Raw genomic sequence first — 20313 nt, 5'->3', positions numbered from 1 at the left:
TCTGTTACTAGGGCTACTGAAATGAAAAATAATACTGGAATAATATTGAATTTAATCAGTTCAGCTTACGAATTAAAAATACAAAAATCATACAACTAAAAAGATGGCGATTACTAAGATAGCTTACATTGATAATATAATAATAATTTCATTAAAATATTCGCTATAGAACATTAAAAAAAACCTCTACATGAAAATAAACTCTGATAACAATCATATCACAGAAGCACTATTTGGTTGAAATGTTGACCATACATACTCTTTAGGAGTTATTTTTAGTTACAAAAGTGATAAAATATTTACTATTCACTTATATCCAGCAATCATTGCTGTCAACATTTCATTTTTTCCCACTTGCAAACTGAGTACAGTCGCGCGCATAAACATGGTCTCTCACAGCAATAATACTATATCATTTGAAACTTTAGCAAGGACCAGATTAACTGTTACAATAACAATAATATTGATCGCTCTTCAATTAGGTAGGTACTTGACACAATAAATCAATCTGTAAATAGTAAGACAACTGAAATTAATATGTGCATGTGGATTGAGTGATCCTGGCTTCAATCTTAACAAAAATCGAGGAAGTTTTACTTAAAATATGTTAAAACATTGCGATGAAGTTTAAAAATTTGTTAAACCTGAGATAAAAATGTTATGGTCAATAAATAGGAGCACTCATACCGCACGCTTTAGGAAAATGTCAAAATGTTTATTTCAGAAAATAAAGCCTTTCCACTTCTTTTTATAGTATTGAAAAATTGTTAAGAATATGTTAAAACTATTAACAAATTCCGAAATCCCTTGCACGTCCCGTTCCAAAGTTATGACGATTATTTAGGATCACTCACACCGCACACGGGCCGTACGAGTGCTCTTCAAAATCATGACTATTTATTAATAAATAAGTTTTATTCCTGTTGGGAAATGTGTGCAAACTGACGAGCGAATTTGTTAAAGAATAAGTGTGACAAAACTTAAAAGCTGAAGGAAAAAATTAATCTTTATTCTTTCCTCCAATATGCCGTGTGAGTGATCCTTACTTTTACCTCTATCTGCTCATATTTAGTTCGTAGGCAGACTGAGATAGTATCATAAATTAATCAGTGATGTCATAGCTTGACTTACAAAATTGGAAAAAAGCCGCGTTTTGACAGCTCAAAAATATATGTCAATTGACTAGCGTGTCAACGAAAAAAACCGTATTGTCTGTGGTCAGTTCACTCCCACTCGCGCATCAGGCGGTCCCAGTCTGCGGCCGCTATGAACGGCTTATCAATGCAGTTGATCATGTACTCTCCACAGAACACACACTCGCTTGCCACTATGTCGTCGATCTCGTTGCGCAGGACCTCGCGCAGCGGCAGCCCTGATGACGTCACCGTTGACAGCTCGATGTTTGACAGCACTGACAGTTGGCGTTGTAAGTCTGTCAGCTTGTTGCGGCGGGCGGGGCCTGAGTAACAAATAGGCGATTAGATTCAGCCGGGCCAGGATGCGCATCGTGATAAAATTTTATCGATGATTTTAGACGACAAATGTATGAGCCTATCGCGTAAAATCGATAAAATGGCGCGATAAAAGTTTATCGCGACACGCATCCTAGGCCTACAGGAGATCATTGCTGACCACATTTATTTAATACAGTCACTGTGGAACTCGTTGTATGTATAGTATTGTGCATTACCTCACCTAGCATCTATCGGCTGTATTTTGCTGAATAGGCAGACACTGCAACTTGTGCGCGCATGGGAACTGAGTTATGCTTCAGTACCTTACGCCTGTACAGATTTGTCCTGTACCGTTGACTTGCCAAGTGGCAAGTATAGGCTGACTCGCTGAACACAGTCGTGACTCACCCAGTATCGGCTGTATCTCGCTGAGCAGGCAGTCGCTGTGGAACTTGTGTCCGCAGGGAAACAGGTAGAAGGGCCGCAGCAGCAGCGCGATGTCGCACAGGCAACAGGCATCAGATACCATCACGAGCACGCTGCGGTTGCGGAACGACTGGATCTCGGAACGGACCTGCGAAGTAATTTAGTTCCTAAGTATACATTTGAGTCTTGAGATTGCCGGGAAAATATGTAATGGCGCAATTAAACTGCGCGAAGTTGATCGAATCAAATAGTGTAAACACGCACTGACACGCAGTTCAGTTCGTTTCGCCACTTCACCATGCGTCGCCTATACTTCCGTGCGCTATTCGCGCTTGTGTTCGATCAACCCCGCGCATAGTGTAACTGCACCATAAGTGCCTTTTCACACGTTCCGGTTGCCAGCTATAAGGCGCCGGGTACCCGGTGGTGAAGTGTATGGGCATGGTACGTAGCTTTCACATGTTCCGGCGTAATTAATCCGGCATGCCCATACATTTGACGCCGGGTAGCCGGCGCCGGTTAGCCGGCAACCGGGACGTGTGAAAAGGGCCTAAGGGTGTACAGAGAACACCACGGAGTAGGTGGCCTGCCTAAACTACATTCCGTGGTCGCTACTCAAGAACTTTTCTGCCCCAACCATCATTACTTCTACGAGCTTATTTCCCGAAAACATATAAGCAGTTCTTGACCCAATCACGAATGACTAAAAATTTACAGTTTACGCTAATTTCAACAAAAACATACTTTAGTGATAAATCAGCAAAATTAAATGAATATTTATAGGAATATGCGTTTGCAATCTTGATATGCTATATTTACAAAACAATACAATCTCCCGAACTAATGAAATATTTCATCCCAAAGCGTATGTGGTAGCGTGGCCGAGCGGTCTAAGGCGCTGGTTTAAGGCACCAGTCTCTTCGGAGGCGTGGGTTCGAATCCCACCGCTGCCAGATTTTTTATCCCGGTTTAACAAAAAAATATATAAAACAATTGTCACTCGCAATATTATTGCGGTTAAAAACTCGATTTTAATTTTAAAACTACAATGCTAAGAGACTCCTTAGCGTGGGTTAAAAATAGATTTGAATAAACTGGAAATATTATAGGAATTATTTGAAGAACATTTTTAGGAATAAAAGAAATTGTGGAAAAATAATTTACAGGGAAAATAAAAACACTAAAGTATCAATCAATTAGATAATCGATACTTACATATTCGGCAGATCTTGTCGCTTCCTCCATTTCAGACTTCAGTTCTTCTATTTGAGTATTGTATTCCTGTAAACATACATTTTATTTTGTTTAGATTCGCCTGCATTTCGCTCACGCCAAATTCTATTCTCGGTACGAGCGACAAGGATGGTGGATATGTGCAATAATTTAGGATATCTGGGCGAAGGAAGGCAAGTCTATCAGAAACTTAGATTACCTCAAGCGACTGGCATATGGGTTCCCTGAAGTGATCGATGGTGACCACATCGCTGAAGAACGGCAGGATATCTTCGATTTTGATGAGCGGACACTCCTTGAGGAAGCTCATCGCCTCTTGCAAGTCTTGGTTCTTCGTGATCACGTGTTCAGCTGTAAGTTACACATTATTATCCATAGTCATTAAAGAGGAATTAAGAAGAAAGTATATTTAAAAATCTATTATCTGTTCATTTTTCCAAACCACGGATGTAAAATGTTTAATTAACAATATCTCGTCAGACCCTTTTTTATTGGACCTTTGAACCGGATTCTTGTGCTGTGCCTTAAGACGAGGCGATAAGGTTTATTATAAAGCTTACCGATATTGAGCCACATCTGGCGCTGCATCTCGGTCTCCTCAGGCATGTTGGTGACGGACTTGGTCTTTCCCAGATCCAACGAATCCTAAATGTTCTTTTGTTTTTTGGAATATTGTGCTTTTAGACCAGGTAATAAGGTTCAGTTCACTCACCGATATTGAGCCACATCTGGCGCTGCATCTCGGTCTCCTCGGTCATGTTGGTGACGGCCTTAGCCTTTCCCAGCTCCAACGCAACCAAATTTTCTTGTTGTTGGAATATTATACCTTTAGTGGAAAAAATAAGGTTCACTCACCGATATTCAGAAACATCTGGCGCTGCATCTCGGTCTCCTCAGGCATGTTGGCGACGGACTTGGTCTTTCCCAGATCCAACGCGTCCAAATGTTCTTTTGTTTTTTGGAATATTGTGCTTTTAGACCAGGTAATAAGGTTCAGTTCACTCACCGATATTGAGCCACAATTGGCGCTGCATCTCCATTTCCTCGGGCATATTGGCGACGGATTTGGCAAGCGTTAGGTCCACCTGCAGCGCCAACTCGACCGCGGCCTGCCACAGGCCCAGCAGGGCTGAGAGCTTCACGCACGCTTCGGAGAGGTTCTTCTCGCGACATAGCCTAGGTAATTAATAAATACTTTAACTATCAGCTAGTTCAGCTACCATTATTTGTTTTTGCTTTTGTTTAAGAGGTTGTGTTTTGCTGGCACGATATCTAGCTAAATTAGCATGAATTTCTTTCAAAATAGTGGAATTACGAGTAAACTGAAGTAGCCATTCTTTTATTGTACAAAAAAATCCTAGATTTTCACGATTACAAATTATTTGGGTAGATTTCAGTAAAAGTATTGTGTTTCTCTTACCTTAATGCATAATGAACGTCATAGTTCACGAGGGTAGCATCCTGCCCCTGGCGCTCCAAATACCTCATCAGCGCCGTATGATCGTGCTCCGCGTATAGCGTCAGCAAGTAGTTGTGGATCGCGCGGTCTTTCACGTTGAAGTTCTGCTGCATGAACTCCAAGTATCTGATTATCTCATCCACATGCGCCTTGTCGTTTTGACAAGACAAAAACGCTGGCAAAAGCTTCACTGGACTCAATTTCGGCCCTTGCGCGATCAACGCATTCACCGTATGCTTCGGAGTCTCCTCTATCAGAACTGGCGCAAACTGGTAAAATAATTCCGGCTTCCTCCAAGTCTGCAACATACTCAAAGCCTCCAAGTACCCTTTCCTGTAAATATGCTGAGCTATAACATTTTCGTAGTCTTCGTTGATAAGCGTAAGCTTGATCAAATTCTGTTTATCCCCGTGGGACGACATCAAATCGTATACGACTGATTTTATGTGCTGCATACATTTGGCTACTTTAGGATGGAGCAGAAACACTTCGAAATCACTTTGAATCTGGTGGTACTGCTCATCATCTTCTTTCCCGGAACGCCGTAAAAGACCCAATTGGGCTAGATAGAGCTCTGTCATCCAAATGACAATCATGGATATCAGGGTCTTGTCGTCTTCTTCCAAGGCTTCCAATCGCTGATGCAAATACACTTTGAGTGCATTTGTCTCTTCTTTCTCCAAAAACTTAAGGCACACAGTTTCAAAACTGCTTTTGGTTTCGGCGTAAATTCTCGCGCTATCCTCGTATTTGCCTTTGGAGAACAATAGCTCGGCATGTTTAACATTGATGACGTCGACAAACGCCGGGTTGTGGTGGCAGTACTCTTTAGCTAACTCAAACTGTTCCCTATCTGTGTAAATTCTCCAGACGTTCCTCTCTTCTCTGACAACTTTGTACCTGAACACAGCTTTATCTGTTACCGCCCAGATTGTTCTTCTATTGGGGTCTTTTATAATGTTTTTTAATTGTCCGTGAGCAACGGAATAAGTATCTTCATAAACTAATTCATGATTGAGAAGAGAAATGGCTTTAACTTTGTCAGAGTACATGAGAAGTACGTGAAATTCCGTGAGTACAAACGAAAGTGGAGCTTCATCTTTTGGTTGTGTTTCTGCAGGGTAGTTGATTAGCTCTCCTTGGGTGAATAGTGTATTTGAATTTTGTTGTGATGTTGGGTCTAACTGGAAGGTCAATGAAAAATACAATATAAATACTATTACAGACAGACAGGGATGTAACATACATACTTTTGAAGTGATACTAACCTGTCCATAGAAGACACCAGGCTCAGTCAACCAAGCAAACGTTTTTGGGACATTGTTTCTGTCAAAAAAGAATTGCAGTCTCGAATATTTTAGCGTAGAAGGTATTTCTTGGAACCCAGTTTCTGGGGTAGTTAAGTATGGGTAGAATATAGACTGGAGCGATAACTTGCCATCTGTGGCTACTGCATGTCCAATGAACTGGTATAACCTGGTCGGTGTTGTGATGAAAACAAAGAACTTGCTGGAGTTCCCTACTCGGTGAAATTGTATACCAGTTATGGGCATCTCTGTTCCATGGCCTATATCAAATATCTGTTGAAGAGTAATAAAACATTTACATTTATGAAAAGAATAAAACATTTACATCATAGAGATATACAAAACTAAACTCTTATCACAATTTTATTGATAACAGCCTATATGGTTTCACATTAACAATTAGTTGTTCCTCATTTACGTACAGTAAAACTTATGGCACTATAAAATACAGGAAAATGGTAGCACTGTTTCAATAAATTTTGAATAATGTTCAGCATGTTGTTTACATTACCAGTCCGTCAATTTCCCTGCTTCCGTAAAGAGGCAAATAATTAGGCAGCTTGTAAAGAAAATACAATAAATTAAATATTAATAAATACATAAAAATACTATGTATGTTAATTTTTATTTTATTTACTATAGTTGAAAATCGATTGTTAGTAGTTACACATGGTTAGTAAATACAATACATTGTAACAAAATAACTAATAATAAATTATTTTTGCAGTATTAATTTGAAAACAAATTTTATTCAGAAAAATAAAGTTTAAAATTTTTGAATATTGGAAAAGAAGAAGAGATTACTGGTTGAATTACCTGTCTCCAATATTGCTGGTTGGCTGTAAACATCCTGTCACTGTCTGCCTCCAGTTCGGTTTCTAAGATATGGCCTTGGGAGGTCCCCAGCAAGATGGGGCCAGTGCTATTCTCTGACGTATTCTCATAGTTCCAACCGACTTCAGTGACTTCATAGTTCTTGGATTTGCTCACAGGTTTCAGCTTGGAGCTCTTTCGATGCAAGTACACCAGCTCCGGGTAACCTTCTTTGTTCCTAGCAGTGAACGCTAGGAGCAAGTGGTACCCGAGAGGGTCAAGGAATATGCCTGACAGCTTAGAATTAGGATGAAACTTTGAGTATTCAATTTCTGAAAGGAAATCCCTTTTATTAATTTTATTTGTTACAATACAGCAGTAGCTTACTCTGTTTAGCAGTGGTCTTTTTAGTCAGTCATAATAAAATACTGTTGTCAGTTAAAGAAACTTAAAACAACCAACCTTCATGCTGATCAGGTTTCTTCAAATCCAGCCTAAATAGCTTTCCATTGGCCATGGCAAGCACCAGGTAGTCACTGGACACGGCTACGTGCGTGATTAGGTCTGAAGGATTAAAATTCATCTTCTGCTTCGAGAACATGGGTGTATTGTCATCAAATTGCATATTGATGTACCCCGAAGAAGTCATGGGCTCCGACGCCTTGCTTCGCTGAGAAACCTGCGACGCCTGCTCGTACTGGTCGAATATCGACGTCATCTTGATTGTTTAGGCCTGAGGGCCTTTTTGAGCAAACAAAAACACTAATCGCCACAAAAATAGTCACTCAACTGTAGTTTTAGTAGCGATAATTTTGTTTGATTTCTCTATGGTATTACATTGCTAATTTTCATTATGTATTTTTAGAACAAATTGTACTATAAGTATATAGTCCATGAATTAAGTCGACAATACTTTTTCCAGGGATTTTTCTACGATTTAACAATTTTTTCTCACAAAACAGCACACAACAAAAAAAATGGATAACCAAATGTCAATGTCACTTTGACAATAGTATAGTCTGTGTATTTGCGTTTAGAAATTGTACGTCCTAAAATATGTTACACCTACAAAGGGGAAAAAAAGGGATGGCAAGGGCGCATGGCCATAATCGTATCGGTATAAGCTCTGTCGCGCATTCGATGACGATGATAAGAATACTCAAACCTTACAACTGATTTTTATGCAGTTTCCCTTTCCACACACAAAAGCACAAGTTTCTGTTTCTGAACGAACTACTGCATGTCACGTTGACATTTATTACTTGACAGTTGATTGACACCGACTTCTTTTTATTACGGCTAAGCTATTTTAGACTCTATCACATTTGAGCAAGGTGTATTTGATAACAATCTTTGGTCTACCAGTAGTCTTCGTCTCTTCGATAACAGAAACCGAAATTCCTTTGGAAACTCATTGTATTTATTTTCAAAGTTATGTTTTAAAGGGCAGATACTAAAAACATATTCAAATCAAGATTATAAGGTTGTTAATAGGCAGTAATACGTGCACTACAAAATACATTAGAATTTTGTGAAGTCATCGTATGCACGCCGCCGCCATCCAAAACAACGTAATACACACTGAAATCCAGTTTTCGGATGACCTTGTTCACTATCATTATCGCCCATTGACATACTATCTTATTTGTTATATGTGACTTGTCCCATTCGAGGCGTATTTTTTCAATAAGCACAGTTGTTATCGGCAGCAATGGCATCTGGTGCGCTCTTGAAATCCACCAGATTAGGCCGTAAGTGTTCTTGTGACTACATAATATAAACTATTCTAACCAAATTTTGTAATGTCTGCCAAGTAAAGATACCAATTTAATATGTTTTTCCATAGTATCATGGCCAGGCGCCAAGGTAGTGGCTTCTCAGTGCCGCACCTTCACCAGCCAGCTGACAGAGCAGCAGAAATCTATCCAGGAGCTGGCGCGTAACTTCACCAATGAACACTTGAAGCCAATAGCTTCTCGCCTGGATCTCCAGGGCCGGTACCCATTTGAACAGGTATGTACCAGATTTAAATTTACTGTATTCAAAATTATTATAACAAGTTTTTCATTAAATAAAAGAGATAGAGATGTTCAAACTAAAAGCTTATCAGATAATGTTTACTTGTTTCATTCATAATCTTTGTTGATTACTGCATGAGCTTGCAATGAATGCAAATCAATTAGATTATTAACAATCATTCTAGTTATTAAACCTTAAAAAAGTAATCCTAGGTGCTTGTTGATTTGTTTTCATTTCTATGTACCTATTGCTATTATGTAACATTTGTGTATGTAAATATTTAAAATGTTCTGAGAACTAGGTATTAACTTAAGACCTATTGATTCTATTAATTAATATTCATTAGCAACTATTTTTTAAATATTAATAGCAATTTTGGTTTAACTGAAAAAATATCTTGTTGTTGAATACTGGAAAATACAAATTTAAGTCTTATGTGGCCTTGAAAGTGCTGCTATCAGTGGAAAATTTGCATGAAAAAATGTTTATTTAAACTCATGGCTCTGAATCCAAATGTGAGTCAAATGTCTGTATGAAAATGCTGCGGGTGTAAAGATATTTAATAATTGTTATCTGGGTCACCATAATACAAGCTTAGCTCAGTTTGAAGCTAGCATTAGCAGGACACAGGCAGGAGCCTATTATTAACAGGAGTTACTGCTATAATGCATAATATTGGAAGGATTGACATATTTGTAGTCACTCTGGGCTTAAGCACATTGCTTGATCATAATATCGCCGATGATCAGAAGTTTAGACATAGTAATAAAGAGTATTTTTATTTTGATATCATCAAAGCATTAAAATATCTAAAGACATTTACTGCTGTCCAAGTGTCTAGAATGGATTTTGCTTCATATCAGTAAATATTTTTTCCAGTTAAAACAACTCACAAGTCTTGGCCTGATGGGCGCCAATGTGGACGAGGAATACGGCGGCCTAGGTCTCGACTACCTCTCTCTCACCGTAGCCATCGAGGAGCTGTCTCGTGGTTGCGCCAGCACCGGAATGATCCTGTCCATCCACAACTTCTTGTACGCCAACCTGGTCAACGAGAGAGGAACACCAGAACAGAAGGAGAAGTTCTTGTGTGATTTCACTAAGGGTTCCATTGGTTGCTTCGCGTTGAGCGAGCCTGGTAAGCATTTGATTACATCCATTGCATGTAGGTACAGACTAATTATGTATTTATGAGCTGATAAAATGTCGTTATATGGTGTGGTAAAATGTATATTGTCCCTAATTTAAAATTATTACTGCACCTTATAACTACTAGTATTTTGGTTTATGTGGATTGCATAATATCTATGCCAATGATATTATATAAAAACAAAAGCAGATATGTTATAAGCGCTCGCGCTGTGAATACTCAAAAACGTCCCAATTGGGACGTCTTGTGTTTAGTCTTCGTGTGGCCTGCGTCGTGCGCAATCGCGTGCGTACCACACCGTAAGTTCCTGTGTTCTTACCAAAATAAATAAAAAATGCCATCGTGTGTGTTTCGAAAGTGTACCAATTATGACTCTAAAGTAAACAAAATACAAGGGATCTCTTACCACATGTGATTATGCAAAATTATTTAGTATTTAAGGTAAGTGCCCCCTACTTCGGTATATTAAGGCACTTACCACTTTAACATTTTATTTAAAAATAACCAAGCATGATATCAGTATGAAAGCTTTTGTACGCTAAACTTTGGTCTTTTGACAGTAACTTAATACATAAATTATAGTTAAATAGTTTGAACTTTTTTTAATATTAATTGTTCTGTGGACCTCTTGTTTGGATCCTGTTTCGTGATAAAATTTTGCTCTTATTCTAAGTTCGTGAACTCATGTCCCCTATTTCGGGATAAGGTTTTATGGATCGAGTTAGGATATTTTAATAATGATAAAGGGTTTAATTAATTTAAAAACGAAAATATACATTTAGAATAAATGAATTGTGTGAAATTGACGATATTACTTACCTGAAATATTTATGAGAAATAATGTGAGTCTAGCTAGGTACGTACCTACGTATAAAATTTTGATTTGTTAATTCAAAAAATATGTGAAAATATTATATAACCATTAGAAATGTAGGGGGGGGGGGGGGCTGCCCCCCCCCTTCGTACCCATGAAATTTTGATTTGTTATTTCTGACGATAAGTATGTGAAAATATTTATACATGCCATAAGAAATGTGGAGGGGGGGGGGGCTAATCCCATCTCTGGAGCTGCTTCAAGTGAGGGTAGCCCCCCTGAAAATAACCCCAGATAGGCCAATGATTCATAATAAAAAGTAAGTAATTAATAAATTTTTAGGTAGGTCAGTATTAAAAAAACTAAAAAATATGTCGATTTCTTTGATGGTATGTATCATAAAAGTACCTAACACTATACATTTATATGTCACGAACTTGGAAAAAAGGAACATTAATACGGTTTCTTGTTTCGTGATATTGATTATTCCAAATTCCCCAAGTAAAATTCATGGATTTTTGTCAAATTGTGTCAATTAACTATTATCTATCCCATATATTACACAAATAAACAAAGATAAATAAAACAAATCGAATTAAAACCAAAATTGCACTGGTAGTACTTATGCTAATTTATCTTAAAATTGGTCATTTATGTGAACTTCAAACTCGTGTCATATAAATTCTAGTGAACGAAACATATACCGAATTTAGGTCATGAGAAACTTAAATAAATGCATTATTTGTTTCATAACTTACATTTAAATTATCATAAATAATTATTTAAAAACCAAGCATCAAAATGTTATCCATAATATCCTTGATTCGGTAGTGTCACGAAATAGGGGACACCCGAAAAATAATATGTACGCTATTTCGTGAGTCAATTAATCGCAATTTTAAAGGAATTCTACGTTTTCTTATAACTTTTTTCTAAGCCAAATCAATTGTCAAGGAACACATGAAACCACTATTACAAGTTTTATTCAAATGGGCGTTCCTTCGCCTTTCTATAAGCTTAAGAAGTTGGAGCGCTAACCTTAGGGTGAGAGCAACCTTTGCACGCTGCACGGCTGTTTTTGGCTCTCTGAGAGTTTGAAGCTTCGTATTGCTCTCATTTTTGGCGCCACAATGTTGGTACTTGGTTTTTTAGATAGCTTAAATAATAGAGTTTTTGTAGTAATGAAGAATTTTTATAAATAATATTCCATTTGCTTATTATTTGAGCTAGAAAAAAAACTTACGAACTTACGTACTATCACGAACTAGTAGCCCTTTACCTTATATTTTCAATTATTTATGCAAACAATCAAGACTTCATCGCGCCATGCGCCATGTTCAAGTTAAGAAAGAGAAAGCGATCTTGTTTTGACGTTAGAGCGATAAGGATGCGTGCGCTGCGGACATAGATTAGTTAGTGCAGAATCGTTAAAACTATAGCTATCTCTTTCATTTGCGTGCTATTTCGTATCTTTTGTTTCACTTATCAGTTACATTTGTCAATGTGTGCAATTTGGAATAGCTCGGCACGGATTAAAATCGTAATTTCTATGAACGTAACATATCTATAGTTCTGTAATATCATTGATCTATGCTATGTATATTTTGCTATCTAATCTATTTTAATCTGTATGTAGTAGAATAATCTGATATTTTTGAAGATCTTGTCAAAAAACTGTAATATATTATGGTATAGCTTATTTTATGAATATAAAAAGAAATCAAAATACGAAACCCTAAAAAGGGCATGTTTCCCACATCCCCCATATTTTTGCCAATAATAACTCGTCTTAAAGACAAGATTTTTCGCCAGCTAACGTTATAAAGATGGCTACTGGCAGCGTTCCCAGTTTTTTTTTTCGCCAAGTCGGGACTTTGGTACTTTTTGAGTGAAAATAGCGTGATTCTTCCGTCAAAAGCGGGACATAGTAAAAAAACGTATATAATCAAAGGTTTTCAAATATTTTTTTTTTATTTGACTTAAAATTACGTTTACGTGACAATAGATAGCAAAATTAGCCAAAGAAAATGTATTTTAACAAAAAAATAATATTTTAAATCAGATTTACTCTATCGTTTAATTCGTCTTTAGAATAAAAAAAGAAAAAAATAATAACAAAAATCGAAATTAAAAAAAGTTTTATTCTTTAGAATAATATGGCGTTTCAAACAATAGTCAGTGCCCCGATTACGCTAATTTTAACGTCTCCAATACAGACGCGCTTCTTCGATTCTGCGGTACGATTGGTCAAAACAGTTGACGTTAGCTGTTAATCCGTATTAGAGACGTTAAAAATTACCGTAATCGGGGCTCTGGTGAAGTGAGTGTCTCTCTCCGAAAAGCGGGACCAAGCCTGTCCCGCGCGGGACATTTAAATTTAATAAAAAATCGGGACGTCCCACTATGTGACGAAAGGCCGATCTAGATGGACAATATTATTTGACAATATTAATTAGCTTTAAAGGCGGTATCTATTGATGATTTGACTATATATAGCAAAAACAGTCATAATTGCATTCAGTTTTGGTACATTTAACGCTATAATACATAAACCAGTATACGTTGATACACGGTTATAAAGAATTACTACCTGATAGGAGGTCAGCTTAAAATGGACATGTTTCTAAGAAGAAAAACAAAGCTGAATTTTTTATGGCAATTGAAAATAAATAAAAAGGATGAGTGAATAAAAATATAGAATGCCATGCCAGCCACTTTCCAGCCAATTTTTACAACAAATTCGGGAAATGTTCATTTCAATATTTCATAACTCCTCCGTTACCTCGTAAGTTTCGTATTTTATCGAAATATTCATTCCGCTTATTTTTTTCATTTTTGGGATATTTTATCTATTGTTCGTAGAACTCCCTTTGGGATATAAATATTACGTATTCTGAAAAAAAAAGAAGGAAAAAAAAATTTTGGCATCAGCTTTACTAAAAAAATTGACAAGGTTCCGCACCAGTCCGCACTTTCTAATTTACTTTGATCAATAGAATATGAATGAGACTACAACATATATAAGTTGCAGCCATGGTACAACAAAGTACATGTAGTTTCTGGTCCAACAAACACAAAGTTCGCATTAAAAATGTAATATCCATCACATTCGACAGCTATGTTTTCGGCAACTGTAAAGTTATTTGCAATGTGCATGAATAAAAATGGTAGTTCTTACCATCAACCTCACGATCCATTACTAACTTTAGCACAATTAATTTTATAAACACTTTAAAATAGCGACAGACCAAATGCAGAAAAGTGAATGATTTCTTCATGAATTCCACCCGTAATGACACTTCAAAAATATTTATTAATTTATTGGAGAGTACTTGCACAAAATTATCACCAGAATTGTGACCTCCAGATTGTCGGCTATCGATCTTGCTAGTATTATTGGAGATTTGAGTTAACCCTTTTTGTCCATCTAGATCGGCCTTTCGTCACATAGTGCGTCCCGCCAAAATCGGGACGTCTGGCAACGCTGGCTACTGGTGACCCTACAAGCCCCTCAAGTACCCGCGAATCGTGACAATAGAAATCAATTGTTACCGTGTGGCGTCATACAACCGCTTAGGGTTTGATGGGTTAATCAAATATTTCTTTCTTTGCCAGACGCTGGCAGTGACGTCGCCAACATCAAGACTATAGCGAAGTCGGACGGCGACCACTGGATTCTGAGCGGCAAGAAGAGTTGGGTCACGTCCGCCATTGAAGGCTCCGCGACCGTCGTGTTCGCGACCGTCAACCCTGAGCTCAGGCATAAAGGAATCGCGTGTAAGTTAAAGACCTTTTTCTTAGTTGTAGGTTACGGAACTTTTATTCTTCTTCTTTTTAGGTTGATGAACATTATTTTTATTGTTTCTGGACAGATCTGATATCAGTTCATCAATGAACTTCACCTGATATCGCCAATAAGTAAGCTCACCACAGAATTACACTTTTTCTCGCCTGATTTTGGATCTTACAATGATATCGCAAAGTTCAATATTCAATGAAGAAATTCTCTTTTTGTAAAAGGTATACCAACTATGTAATAGTACCTAACACTAATGAATCTTTACAGGTTTCCTTGTTCCGCTGGACGCTGAAGGCGTGTTCAGAGGCAAGAAGGAGCCGTTGATGGGCGTCAGGTATTTGTTGCTCTTTCATTGCTTAAACCTTTCCATCTGTTTCTTACTATTTGACAGATATGTCAAAATCCACCAATCATGCAGCATTTGGACCTCCCGTCTACGTATTGTCATCTGGCGGATTTTTGAAATAATACTTGTACATCCAAAAAAAATAGTGAACTTAAAGTCTACAAAATTTAAGTTTTTTATTTTTTATTTTTCAATCGCGAAAAGCATCGTTACTAGTATGTAGTTCCTCTTCAGAGCACTATTAGGCTGCGTTTCCACCAGAGATTTTATTGGTTCTTTATAAACATATCACTCGCTACGCATCCTCGCACATCTGGTGAAAACGCAGCCTTATACCTTTGCCTTTGCCGATCGTCGATTCCTCAATAAGCTTACTAACTTTCCAAACATCTAAACAACCAAACCTAGCTCCAATTCACAATATTAAAAGAGCTTATGAAATAGAAGTGAAGCGTGTCTTACAGGGCTGCGACCGCGTGCGACATCACCCTGGATGAAGTGAGAATTCCGAAGAGTTATATGGTGGGAGAACCAGGAGAGGGTTTCCGGATAGCCATGGAGCAGCTGGACCAGGGAAGAATTGGGATAGCTGCTCATGCTGTTGGTAAGTCATTTACAGTCTTCTAAGAATTCTCGTTTCAGCCAAATGACGTCCACTGTTGGACAAAGCCCTCCCCCGAGGATTTCCAAAGACCAGTCCTGCGCTGCCCGCATCCACTGCGACCTCCACCAGATCGTCGGTCCACCTAGTGGGGGTCCTTCCCACACTACGTTTTCCGTCCCGTGTCTAAGAATTAAACCCATAAAATACAAGAGAAGGGGTAGTGAAATATATCATGCTGGATGAAGTGAGGCTCCCCAAGAGTTATATGGTGGGAGAACGGGGGAAGGCTTTCGGATCGCTATGGAGCAGTTGGACCAGGGAAGGATCGGGATAGCTGCTCATGCTGTTGGTAAGTTCACAGTCAACTCTCCTAACAATATGTTCTATGTTTTTTGTATGTTCTTCTGATTCATTTTGTTGCGGGTCCAATGACAGTTTAACTTTCCCCCGGGACAAACTTAATAATAATAAAAAATAAATAACTTTATTAACACACATTATAACAATACAATACAACAGATTTAAAAGAAAGAGACGAATGCATGTTAATAGGGCGCCCGCTCAGTTTTAGTTGGTACACCTTGTAGGATGTCCCGACACTGATTTTCAGCAGCTTGCAACTTGACCTTCACTGGTTGGGTTCTTATTGGCGGTCAAGCTGTAAATCCTGGCTGGTGGGAACGAGGGGTGGGAATAGTCCCGTTCTTCTAAAAAGTATGTTTGGAGACTAATGTAGCCACTTACTCACACATCTGCATAATCTGAACAGCACATGTAACAACAGCCTTGTATTTTACAGGCATCGCACAAGCGGCTTTGGATACAGCCATGGAGTACGCCAAGGAGAGAGAGGCTTTCGGAAAAATCCTTACAAGACTGCCGTCAGTCAAGGTATGTTATTAATGCTAAACCGCCTCTGTAGTGTAGTAGTATAAACACCTACTCCCGAACTCCCGGGTTCGATTCCAGTAAGCGCAGATTTCAGTGTAAAAATTTACATCATTACAAGTCACGTACAAGGTAGACTTCTTAATACATCTTCCTCTTTCTTCGTGTTTTTTGTGTTAACCCCAATTGTAATAAATACTTCTTTCTTTCCAGGACCGCCTAACCGACATGTGCATCCTCGTCGAAACAGCGCGTCTTCTCACATACCGCGCGGCAACCCACGTGTGTACGAAAAACAGTGCAATGGCGAAATACGTGGCGGGACGTAACGCCGCCGCTGTGGCCGATCATTGCGTGCAGATCATGGGCGGCCGCGGGCTGTCAACCAACTACAACGCCGAGAGGCACTTCAGGTACAGTAAGAGGCACTTTGGGTACAGTAAGAGGCACTTTAAGTGCAGTAAGAGGCACTTTAGGTACAGTAAGAGGCGCTTTAGGTACAGCAAGAGGCGCTTTAGGTACTGTAAGAGACACTTTAGGTACAGTAAGAGGCACTTTAGGTACAGTAAGAGGCACTTAGGTACAGTCAGAGGCACTTTAGGTACAGTAAGATGCACTTTACGTACAGTAAGAGGCGCTTTAGGTACAGTAAGAAGCACTTTATTAGGTACATTAAGAGGCATAGCCACGATAGCCCAACAGTGAAGTGGTCGGACTGGCGACTCGAGATCCAAGGAACGTGGGTTCGAATCCCACCGCCGCTCGATTATTGTAGGGAGCCCACTCGTAACACAAGCTTATTTGGCTTAACACGAGGGGCTCACGGGACTATTAGTAATCTTTAAAAAAAGTAGGTTCAGTAAGAGAGACTTTAGGTACGCTGCAGTTATGAAGGTATACTTTATAGTACGTGGCGAATAATGAAATTATTTATTCCGACAGGGACGCCCGCGGGACGCAAATCTACGGCGGCGTGACCGACATCCAGAAACGCCTCGTCGGTCACTACCTGCTCAAGGAACACGGCGCCCTATGATGAGACATCAACCATATAACGATAAGTTGCAACTGATGTATACCTAAATATCTACATCGATAAAATATCAGTATCTAAACACTCAAGATATAATATGCATTGTGCAATGTGCATATTGATTTAAATGCGTAATATTTTTACAGGTGAATGCGCTTCGAATGGACAACTTTAATATGTACGCTACATTCAACTTTTATGTCACTCAATCTTTATTTTATTTTCATAATTCTACCATATTCATTTCTAAATAGCTCTTTCGGAATCAGACGTTCATGCATAAAGGATAGTGCCCAGAAAAATAAACATTTAAACGATACGAATACGGTGTGTTTTCGAGAATTTCGAGAATTCGTTGAAATATTTCTATTTATTTCAAAGGTTTATGTTGTCCCTCTATCGGATATAAATGGAACTAATGCTCAAACTAAAGCTTGGCAATAAATATTCACGCCGATAAACTGTTTTGGACGTCCTTTTTATAAAGTTATCATAATAAATAAATAAATTATAGGTAACAAGATGTCGTTATTGACGACCGATTTATGATATAACCAAACTTATACAACAAAGTAAATTATATTAATAAGGTGTATTAATAGACTTATTTACAGGGGATTTCGTAATGCATACTTAAACATGTATTCTTATTCTTACTTTGTATAACGTAAAGCATTTCAATCATGGTGAAAACGTTTAATCATTGGTGCTTGTAATTTATAGGTGTTTGGTTTTCATTCTAAGTAAGTTTTACTCAATTTCAATCATACTCTCAAACCAGTACCATGTCTAGTCTTTCGGTAAAAGTCAGTTTACTTTATCAAACTGGTGCGAAATAAATTAAGCTACTTTCATGTCTTTTAATTCCAATTTTGCCATATCTTTCTACTTTTCTTTTTAAATTATTTGTTGATTATTCTCGCCAGTTTGTCAAAAGTAAACGAATCGTCACGAAACTGTGATTTCAAAAATATGTTCCTGTAAAGGAACATAATAATAATACTTATCATTACACTTTATGTGATGTAATGTACTTACTTATTTAAGTTATTGCTACATTCCATTTACTTGATGTTTTGCAATTTATTCTAATTGTTATTATGAATTATTATTCTAATAAATATTACATAATTTAAATTTCAAGTACAATAATAATGTAGTGCTCGCATGTTACACTGAAAACTGGTGGCGTTACTGAATCATATTGTTGTTCTTCTCTTATGCTTGACTTAATGTAAGTATGAGTGAGATGCAAATAGTTTACGTGTACGTTATAGTTTTTACGCTTTAATCATGCGGGTACTATGGTTATTAAGGCTTGGTATTTCTGCTAAAGTAGGTATTTCGCGCTGTCAAAATCTGCGCGCGCAATACTTCGCCGAAGACAGCGCGCCAAAGAGCTCTCGCGGCTACACAGTACAGAAATACGCAGTTGGTTAGGTTAGGTTGACTTCCTTCCGTTCAAGCGTCACACTCACAGCACTTTCTAATACAAATCATATCCAAGTGATACAAATTAAAACAACTTTCAAAATTTTTGGGAATACCTATATTTTAGAATCGAATAAATTTAGAATATAACTGCCAAAGTAAACACGGTTCAAAGAGGCGTGGCGTCACCCGACCTTCCGGAAGTTCCGCGCCGGCTAAAAGAATTTCAAGATTACGTCACCCGACCTATCGGTAGATCCTCGGGAGCTTGAGCGATTGGAAAAACATTTTATGATCAGTTACTCGTAGTAGCGATTATTTAGAGCTTGGATAATAAATTATAGTTGTTTCAATTCACGAAACTTTGCATGAGGTTAATTACATTAATCAGTACACGCATCAATTTTGTTCAGTCTTTTTGTTTATTAATAAATAAAAATATCATACTAAAATTGCATACATATTTGTTTGTATTGGTCTGGGTGTTTTCTTTCCATAATTTATGTATAACGTATGTACGGGGCTCTGTATCGAAAATCACTATGAGCAATGAGCATCACACACGGTTACCTGTAGGCCTAAGATGCGCGCCGTGATAACTTTTATCGACGTCAAAATGTATGGGCAAAATCGATAAAATGGCGTGATAACCGCTTATCGCGGCGCGCATCTTAGGCCTACTGGAGTGCATTACTGCAGCAAAATTTTTATAAATGTTGTGCTTTAGAGAGTCGAGAGTATAACAGATAATTAGTCCATCGTGAGCAGAAATTTGTCCACTAATAGCAAAATTCGTTCAAATTATAGTTTTAAAGTTATTAGGAAAAAACAGATTTTGCTGGGGTAACGTTTCAAACATTACCCTGGCAAATTTTTTTTTTAATGTCGTTCTATCCCGGAACGAATGATAAACACCAGTGTAATTAAAAGATTTCGAAAATCAGATAAAACGGATTTGTGAGTAAACCAGTATTCTTACAATAGAATAAAAAGGTGTAGCATGTACCCTTGGTACACCTTTATAACCACAGTAAAAGTAAATATAAATGATGTGGCTTTGCGCAAAAGAGAGATTTCAAGAAATCTAATTTATTTTAACAGTCTTACTTTCGTGGCCGAATACGCGATTTCCTTATAACAAGGGAACATGGCGTACAATGGACAAATTAAAATGTTCGTTGAATAAGCTATCCTGTTAATTTCAGCTTTATATTACGACTTATAAGAAATAATAAATATAAATAAATAAATTCCTTTATTGAAGTTACAAGTTTTATCATTACAGGGTTTGGTACAACTTCTTTTAAGTTTATAAAAACCTGTATTAGAAGTGTACCCTCTTCTCTGTGGTAATAATTACATAAAAAACTTGTACATAACCAAAGAAATCACTTAATAATACTAACTATACTAATAGTAACTTATTAACCATCAAGTTAATCATCAAGAAAGTTATCGAACTGCAAAAAAATATCAGGAATTCTTCTATAAGCCGACCAAATTATAAAGGTTACAAAAAAGCAACCGTTCCATACAT

The 20313-nt window shown here is 37.7% G+C and overlaps 2 protein-coding genes and 1 non-coding gene across 5 annotated transcripts; 2 read left to right on the top strand and 1 right to left on the bottom strand.

The window, feature by feature from the left end:
* Positions 1-34: 34 nt before the first annotated feature.
* LOC135074718 (vacuolar protein sorting-associated protein 18 homolog) lies at positions 35-7700 on the bottom strand. Of its 2 annotated transcripts, XM_063969083.1 has the most exons (10): positions 7155-7700; positions 6696-7024; positions 6391-6438; positions 5841-6152; positions 4534-5756; positions 4120-4289; positions 3313-3464; positions 3096-3161; positions 1863-2028; positions 35-1459 (listed from the first exon to the last, which is right to left on the bottom strand). In XM_063969083.1, exons 1-10 carry the CDS (start codon positions 7408-7410, stop codon positions 1224-1226), a joined length of 2958 nt encoding a protein of 985 aa, XP_063825153.1. In that variant the 5' UTR covers positions 7411-7700; the 3' UTR covers positions 35-1223. The 2 variants fall into 2 exon arrangements, with proteins under 2 accessions (XP_063825153.1, XP_063825154.1); XM_063969084.1 differs by lacking the exon at positions 6391-6438.
* Trnal-aag (transfer RNA leucine (anticodon AAG)) lies at positions 2752-2833 on the top strand. Its single transcript has one exon. It is a non-coding gene; the product is annotated as a tRNA-Leu (tRNA).
* Positions 7701-8046: 346 nt separating the features above from the next.
* Positions 8047-18482, top strand: LOC135074725 (short-chain specific acyl-CoA dehydrogenase, mitochondrial-like). 2 transcript variants are annotated; one of them, XM_063969094.1, is made up of 9 exons: positions 8047-8443; positions 8539-8705; positions 9591-9849; positions 14291-14452; positions 14742-14808; positions 15273-15424; positions 16224-16315; positions 16526-16725; positions 17255-18482. In XM_063969094.1, exons 1-9 carry the CDS (start codon positions 8404-8406, stop codon positions 17346-17348), a joined length of 1233 nt encoding a protein of 410 aa, XP_063825164.1. In that variant the 5' UTR covers positions 8047-8403; the 3' UTR covers positions 17349-18482. The 2 variants fall into 2 exon arrangements, with proteins under 2 accessions (XP_063825164.1, XP_063825166.1); XM_063969096.1 differs by having other exon boundaries at positions 8052-8443; positions 15285-15424.
* The last annotated feature ends 1831 nt before the right edge of the window (positions 18483-20313 follow it).

The sequence above is a fragment of the Ostrinia nubilalis genome, chromosome 9 (genome assembly GCF_963855985.1).
Source record: "Ostrinia nubilalis chromosome 9, ilOstNubi1.1, whole genome shotgun sequence".
In the NCBI taxonomy this organism is placed as follows: domain Eukaryota; kingdom Metazoa; phylum Arthropoda; class Insecta; order Lepidoptera; family Crambidae; genus Ostrinia; species Ostrinia nubilalis.
Note: the sequence above shows the minus strand (reverse complement) of the source record. Positions and strands in the feature narration are given on the sequence as shown.

Bases quoted from the DNA above. Each gene is read 5' to 3' on its own strand.
- LOC135074718 (XM_063969083.1), bottom strand. From the start codon at position 7,410: ATGACGTCGATATTCGACCAGTACGAGCAGGCGTCGCAGGTTTCTCAG. The intron at 4,290-4,533 runs GTAAGAGAAACA...TTAATTACCTAG, and splicing joins GACGTTCATTATGCATTAAG to GCTATGTCGCGAGAAGAACC. The intron at 1,460-1,862 runs GTGAGTCACGAC...TTTGTTACTCAG, and splicing joins CGAGATACAGCCGATACTGG to GCCCCGCCCGCCGCAACAAG.
- LOC135074725 (XM_063969094.1), top strand. From the start codon at position 8,404: ATGGCATCTGGTGCGCTCTTGAAATCCACCAGATTAGGCC. The intron at 8,706-9,590 runs GTATGTACCAGA...TATTTTTTCCAG, and splicing joins GCCGGTACCCATTTGAACAG to TTAAAACAACTCACAAGTCT. The intron at 16,316-16,525 runs GTATGTTATTAA...CTTTCTTTCCAG, and splicing joins CAAGACTGCCGTCAGTCAAG to GACCGCCTAACCGACATGTG.